Raw genomic sequence first — 7212 nt, 5'->3', positions numbered from 1 at the left:
TAACACAATAAAGCGACTGTATATAAACCCGTTATAAACGCAGATGAGGACATTTAAAAACTCACTATCTGCCAGCCAAATGCCAATCCAAGCATGCACTGATAAACTGGGAAACCCACTCCGCTAAAGCATTCGCATCCACACGATAACACGCTCAACTGACTGCCTATAGACTTGTGAATAATAAATCTATTAAAGCGTTCCTTCTTTTCTTTTTTTTTTTGCAACAAACCCCCCGATGGCGATTCGCAGCATTCTCCATCTATGAAGTCAGCGTACCTGCAGGAAATGTGGCTTTAAAAAAAAAAAAGAATGAAAGAAAGAAAAAAGAATGAAAAGTAAAGGGCTGTCACATCGACCTGTCCGCATGGGCCTAATTAAGATGTCTGTCTGTGTGCTGAACATGTAAGGTCTGTGTGTTAAATGCGACGGGAGGCAGCGCAGCGACACATTGCTTAAGTCATGGAATATAAATTAGTTCTGAGAATATCGGGGGCTGGGTTTAAGGAACTGGTGACGTAGCAGCCTCGACGTCCTGTGACTGTGGACTCAACCAAAAGCAAGGGGGGATTGTACCACTATTAAACAATTTCTAGCATTATTTTATAAGATAATACGACTTTTAGCACTCTTTTAAAAATTCCATACGTGAACTGTTAACTGTAAAAACCGTTATGAGTAATAAAAACTGAAATAACCGCTTTGTAAATAAGTTGTTATCACCACGAGGGGAGAAAACGTGTCTCCCCTGCCTCGGGAAAGTGGTACGGTCTCAGGCTCAAATTCCGAGAATTGAGCTCGTCTGATTCTTAGAACTGGGGTTCTTAGAAGTGGTGATGCAAGAAGTTTCTAGGAAAGCGCTACCAGGTGATTTTTTAAATTCTTTTTTTTTCTCTTCTAATTTGGCGCGAAGTTGTTATCTGCTGTGTATTGCTGGTGTTTTTAGACGTAGCTTGTGTGTCCATTTTTGTGCCGTTTTAAGTGTGTATGAAGACGGGGCTGTGTGACTCTATGTGTGTGCTGCTGCTGCTGCCTGGCAGGTTGAGAGGCTGTGGAGCGGCTGCGGTGGTGACAGGCTGGGCTCAGACAGCGGCTCCCCCCGTGCCTCGCTGACACTCACTCATGTTGTAACGCTGTTAGTTAGAACGCTCCACTTAGATAACCACACTGAAGAAAATGGTGTTATTTCTTAGCGTTGTAAATGCTGTTTCCCAGAGCCCGCTTAGTAATAGTCGGCGGTGCTCGGCTGGATATATATTGACTGTGTAAACGCGCTCTGCTTTAACGCTACTTTGTACGTGAAACAGCCCAGTGTCAACAAACAGTGTGACGGCGGCTTGTGCGTGCTTGTCAGACCAACTTTGCTGTCAGCATGGCAGCCTCAGGTTCAGGTTATTTTTTTTTTGTAACGGCGGTAATTTGCTCTAATGGAGCGCAAAAGGGCTGCGCCGAACAAACCCTTCTGTTACTGTAACATTGTAGCGGAAATATTAGTGTTGAAGGGTGTGTGTGTGTGTGTGTGTGTTTTCCGCGGTAGAGGCAACAAGACACGTCGTCGCACCAACTTGTGTGTTGTTTTCCACTGTGACACTGCATGATAAGCAAAGCCTACCTAACTACACGAAGTTGGAGGGTAGCCTTTAGCTTTCCTGCAAAGTGTTGCCTCATTTCTGTCATGGCCCTGAGAGTTTCGGTTAGACTGTATTTGTGCTCAGGAGCTGCTAGAATTAAACCATGTGTGTGTATGTATGTGGGTGTGTGGGAATAAAAAAGAAAATAAATTCTCATTAGGAATTAATCTTTGTAGGCTGTCATAAATCTGTGTGCAGTTATTTGAATTCACACACTTAAATAAAAAAAAGTTTCAGCCTGACTGATATATTATTGTTATAGTTAATATTATATTATATAATATTCTCTGAAGTAGTGATGTTGTTCATTTTGTTTTAATTGTTAGTTGTTTGTGAGTGACTGGAGGTTATAATACACCAGTTATAGATCAGGGGACATCAATCTATTTTGGCTTTACTCTTCTCTCGGTCTATTTTCAGACATCAGGTTTTGACACCGAGTTAAAGATGTTGTCAAATATCGGCGCCCGTGTTATAAGAGCAGTTGTGTGTGGAGTTAATGAAATGTTAGTTTTCACTGACCTACAAACGCTTAATAGCATATTGGCAGACACGAGCCAACACAAAGCGCAGCTGGGCTTCACAAAGACACTGTTTTCTTTCATAGCGAGTGAATAAAAGTGTCACTTGTAATATTCAGTGGTGGTAAGGCCATCCTGCGCTGGAAATGTGGATGTTAATTGTATGACAAGAAAAAGTTTGCAATGAAAAGTCAGCTGCTGTCTGTCGCACTTATTTTATCAGGCTGCTCGAACTAAAGTGTTAGAAAAAATTCGACACCGTCGTGTTGAACAGACTAAACTTTTCTCCGTCGCATTGAACTCCGAGACAGTTTATAGTCTGATCAATGTGATTTATGAGTAATAAGACCGACAGTATAGTTCAAAACCATGGTCAGTAGGCTACTCCTAATAATGTTTATGATTTAAATAATTTTAATCATCACTCAGTGTCTAACAGAGTAATTATTTGTGTATTTGTGCATGATTAAAAACATGTAAATAAGACTGTTATTACAGAATTATATCATGCATACTTTTGTCTGTTCCTGTCAGTAAGCATGTGCTACAATTTCTCCTTCATCCAAATATAAGAACTTAATTTGTAACATTAACCTGTCAACCAGTGGTTCATAAAGAGAGAAAGTGAGTGGGGAGAAATTACTCCAAAGGTAGACATTTAAATGTCTAGACAGTGTTTATTTAATAAATGGCGCCTCCTACTGGCGGAGCAGCTGTATGTGTTTCTCACTCATCAGTAAAGAGCTTTTTGAGGATCATAAATAGCTTCATCCCTGATACTTTACTTAAAGATTACCTGCACTTCAGCCTCGAAACACAGCAGCGGCAATCTGAGGCACATCACTAGATTAACTCAGTGAGACACTTCTTTGTGAAATAATCTGTATGTTTCTTTCTGTTTGCAGAACTTGACAAAATGGCTTGCGCAGCAGACAGCTGCATACAATTCACACGCCATGCAAGTGATGTCCTGCTCAACCTGAATCGGCTGCGTAGCAGAGATATTCTCACAGATGTCACTATCTTGGTTAACAGACAGCAGTTTCGTGCACACAAGACCGTTCTCATGGCTTGCAGGTGTGTGTTCTTCAAGCCAAGATGCATGAGCTCAATTTTCTGTTGCTGTTTGAAGGTGAAGTGACTGATCTTTGTGTTCTCTGTCTGTATTTCTTCTTCATGACTGCAGTGGGCTGTTTTACACCATCTTTACTGACTCCCACAAGTGCAACCTTAATGCTATCAGTCTGGACCCAAAGGTGGACCCGGAGGGCTTTGCCATCCTGCTGGAGTTTATGTACACCTCCCGTCTCACACTAAAGGAGAGTCTGATTATGGCAATCATGAACACAGCCATCTACTTGCAGATGGACCATGTTGTGGACACCTGCCACAGATTCATCAAATCCAGGTTGGTAGAAGACTGTTGCAGTACAGCTCAGTATAAATCCATCATGAGCGCCTGCATGTGTTTTAACTTTCTCCTTCCCTCCACAGTGATCCTGCTAAACTGCCCAGAGATGAGTTTTTGGTCAGTCCGTTAGTTTTACCTCAGGATGTCCATGCTTACCGGCCCCATGATGTTGTTGACAGTTTGCACAGCCGCGTGGCTCCATTCAGGGATGGGAGGCCCTACGGTTCAAACATGTTCAACGGGGTCAGCACCCCCAGCAACTACCATCTCTACGGGCAGTTTCCTATGCCAGGATTCCCTTTCCCTCTCTGCAAGCTGACTGATGCCAAAAACGCTTTTGCTGACCTCTCGAAGAGCGGTATCCATCACAAGCATTGTTCTCCACATGACAGCGCCAACACCATCAGGGCAGAATACTCCAGGGCGGTTGGCACCAGCTCCTCCAGCATTATTCACTCCACCGCCTACGCTGCCAGGGAGGTAGGGAGAGACGATGAGATGAGAAAAGAAAGCCACGAGGGGCTCAGCCAGTCTATCGGTCTCGGTACAAGAAAGCGTGCGTTCCCCGTGTTGACCTTCGAGCACCAGAAAGACTCAGGCAAAGAGCACGCTCCTCAGGCAGAGGAAGACCTGATCCACCAGCACTACCCGCTGGGAATCTCCTCCACTGGACGCAAGAGCCTCATGAGCAGCCCGCAGAGCCCCCTCAAATCAGACTGCCAGCCAAACTCCCCAACAGAATCTAGCAGTAGCAAGAACGCCGGCCTGTCTCAAGCCGCCGGAGCTCAAGCCCCAGCAGGTGCTCAGGACCCCAAAGCCCGCAACTGGAAGAAGTACAAGTTCATCGTCATGAATCAGAGTGCCAAGGAAGACGAGGTGGGGCTGAGGGATCCCGGGCTGCGTTCGCCTCAGCGACTCGGCTTGCCACCATACCTCCACCCCAGTGACTCTGAGAACCTGGACCCACAAACAACAAGCAAGAGCAACGATCACAGCGAGGATCTACCCGTACCACAGGCTAGTCGTCTCAACAACATCATTAACAGGTGAGGGCTTGTTTTCCCTGCTGTATTTCTTTGCTGAAAAATCAAAGTTTGATATGTGACTCTTCACTTTATCTTCTCTATAAAATATGTGTGACACACTGGCAGAAATGTTAGATAAAGTTGGAAGATTGATCGGAGGATTTTATGTCCGATTTGCCTTTTTTATAATGCAATAAACCTCCAAAATGTGATAGTATATTATAATCTTTATGTCTTAGAAATTTACTCTTCCTTCATTTTGGACTTCCACTGCGATTAATTAAGGAGCTTGAAGTATTTCTTTACATCTTACTTGAAGTGTTTGTGCTTTGCCCATAGTGCACTTGAGGGGTCTATGAGGAATGGTGACAGTCATCCTCCACACTACCTGAACCGCCTCAACTGCTCATCTTGCGGCTCTCAGTCACCACAGCACTCAGAGGTCTGCGCCAACACCTCCAGGTCCCGTCTAGCAGAAGACATGGCAGAGCTGCATTCAGAATATTCAGACTCCAGTTGTGGTGAGTTTATCCTTACAGAAAAAGACTGATATTAGATGGGGGAAAAAAATCAATCTTTATTATTTAGCTCATTTTTATCCTGATTCCTCCTAAACAGAGAACGGTACATTCTTCTGTAACGAATGCGACTCCAAGTTTGCCGACGACGAAACTCTGAAACAACACATGCTCCAGGTACACAGCGACAAGCCATACAAGTGTGACCGCTGCCAGGCTGCTTTCCGCTACAAGGGCAACCTCGCCAGCCACAAGACCGTTCACACAGGTAGATGAGCAAGCTACCATTTACATTGATTTTTCTCTATCCCTGAGATGAATTTATTGCCTGCTACTCCACTCTTTTATGCTCAAGAGCTTTTCTTTGATTTTCCTTTCTTTGCAGGAGAGAAGCCGTATCGCTGTAATATCTGTGGTGCTCAGTTTAACAGACCAGCTAACCTCAAGACTCACACTCGCATCCACTCAGGAGAGAAGCCATACAAATGTGAGACGTGTGGAGCTCGTTTTGTACAGGTAACAATGAACATTTTCTCTTGCTTTCATGTATGGGCTAATAGCACTAATACTCAACTCTGAACTGAACTGAACTGTAATTATGGTTGGGTATTGTTATTTTCAGCTTTACAGAAGCACCCGTAATTACAGTGAAGAACATCCTTGAGGGTGTTTCTTGCTTCTATACAATGAATAACAATACATGTAGAATGAAAAGTTTCATCAAAGCGTGCTTGTGGATTGAAGATTTACAATGCGCGCTCTTACCATGATAACACTTTGCATTGATATGAAAGCGGTTTCATCTGTGATTATTTGGTTCGAGCTGATTTTCTTTTTATTCTGATTTAAGGTTGCTCATCTCCGCGCCCACGTGTTGATCCACACGGGCGAGAAGCCATACCCCTGTGAGATCTGTGGGACCCGCTTCCGTCACCTGCAGACGCTGAAGAGTCACCTGCGCATACACACAGGAGAAAAGCCCTACCATGTAAGGCGATGCACCGCTTCTCAAGAAGTTACAAAATGTTAATCTGGTTTTGAGAAATCACAACACTGTGTAATGCTTCTAAATTAATGTTGCGCCGCTTTTGTTTCCTTTCCAGTGTGAGAAATGCAACTTGCACTTCCGCCACAAGAGTCAGCTACGGTTGCATCTCCGGCAGAAGCACGGCGCCATCACTAACACAAAGATCCAATACCGTATGTCCACAGCTGACATGCCCACTGACTTGACAAAAGCATGCTGAGTTGTAAGAAGAGAATCATTTTTGACAGAGGCAATCTTGACCTTGGCATTTAAAGACCCCCCCAACTTGTACAATCATCCAAAATTGTAGTGCCACACTGTGTTCATTAGACAAATAAATTGGCTGTGTATGCCATTCTAAACGGGTTTCCACTACATGTGAACGTAGAGCCACATATGGCATCTTAGTCACTTTATTGTTTCTAAATAGATATAAATATATATATATAATATATATATATATATATTATATATATACAGTATGTTGGGAGTGTTTCTAAGCTTTGAAGGTACGTATATAAAGCTTTATTTTGTTGAGAAGGATGGAATGTAAACAATCAGTTTTTTGAAAATACAGTATTTTATATCAGAGAACTTACTTTTCTGAAAGTATTGAAAATTTTGATTGACGGGTGGTACATATATTTTAAGATAACGGGATTTGCGGCTGTATAGAGTTGTCTATACATTTTTATGTAGATGTACGTACATGTTGCACCATGTCAAGTTGCCATATTCATGTGAAAGGAAAAAAACAACAAAAAAAATGACATTATAATTGGGTTTTGTCTAAAACATATCAGATGACTGCTGCTGTCTGATGAGGATATGCATGAGGTACTCTTTACTGTTGCCAGTTGTCAGTGTACACGAAGTGGGCAACTGCATAAATATTGTGACATATTGTGTAATTATATCTGTGGGATTGCTCTCTGCGGGCAGAGCCAATCTACGACTAAGTGTTGAAATGCATTTCAAGGTACTGCTTTGTTATGACCAAGAAAATATTTTGCTTCAAACGTATTTGTATAGATGTGACTTTTGTTTTTTGTTCATCTGTTTTTCATAAGTGAAGGTTT

The 7212-nt window shown here is 42.8% G+C and overlaps 1 protein-coding gene across 1 annotated transcript; it reads left to right on the top strand.

Annotated features, from left to right (window-relative positions):
* Nucleotides 1–829: 829 nt before the first annotated feature.
* bcl6aa (BCL6A transcription repressor a) lies at nucleotides 830–6540 on the top strand. Its single transcript, XM_053321982.1, has 9 exons — nucleotides 830–867; nucleotides 3058–3229; nucleotides 3339–3560; nucleotides 3647–4609; nucleotides 4928–5109; nucleotides 5207–5374; nucleotides 5492–5622; nucleotides 5957–6094; nucleotides 6210–6540. Exons 1-9 carry the CDS (start codon nucleotides 837–839, stop codon nucleotides 6351–6353), a joined length of 2151 nt encoding a protein of 716 aa, XP_053177957.1. The 5' UTR covers nucleotides 830–836; the 3' UTR covers nucleotides 6354–6540.
* Nucleotides 6541–7212: the final 672 nt, after the last annotated feature.

The sequence above is a fragment of the Scomber japonicus genome, chromosome 7, assembly GCF_027409825.1.
Source record: "Scomber japonicus isolate fScoJap1 chromosome 7, fScoJap1.pri, whole genome shotgun sequence".
Classification (NCBI taxonomy): domain Eukaryota; kingdom Metazoa; phylum Chordata; class Actinopteri; order Scombriformes; family Scombridae; genus Scomber; species Scomber japonicus.
This window is presented reverse-complemented; position numbering and strand designations above follow the sequence as displayed.

Excerpts from the sequence above, each read along its gene's own strand:
- bcl6aa (XM_053321982.1), top strand. The coding sequence starts at position 837 with ATGCAAGAAGTTTCTAGGAAAGCGCTACCAG. Across the intron at positions 3,230-3,338 it reads ACCGTTCTCATGGCTTGCAG|TGGGCTGTTTTACACCATCT; the intron begins GTGTGTGTTCTT and ends TCATGACTGCAG. Across the intron at positions 5,375-5,491 it reads CCACAAGACCGTTCACACAG|GAGAGAAGCCGTATCGCTGT; the intron begins GTAGATGAGCAA and ends CTTTCTTTGCAG.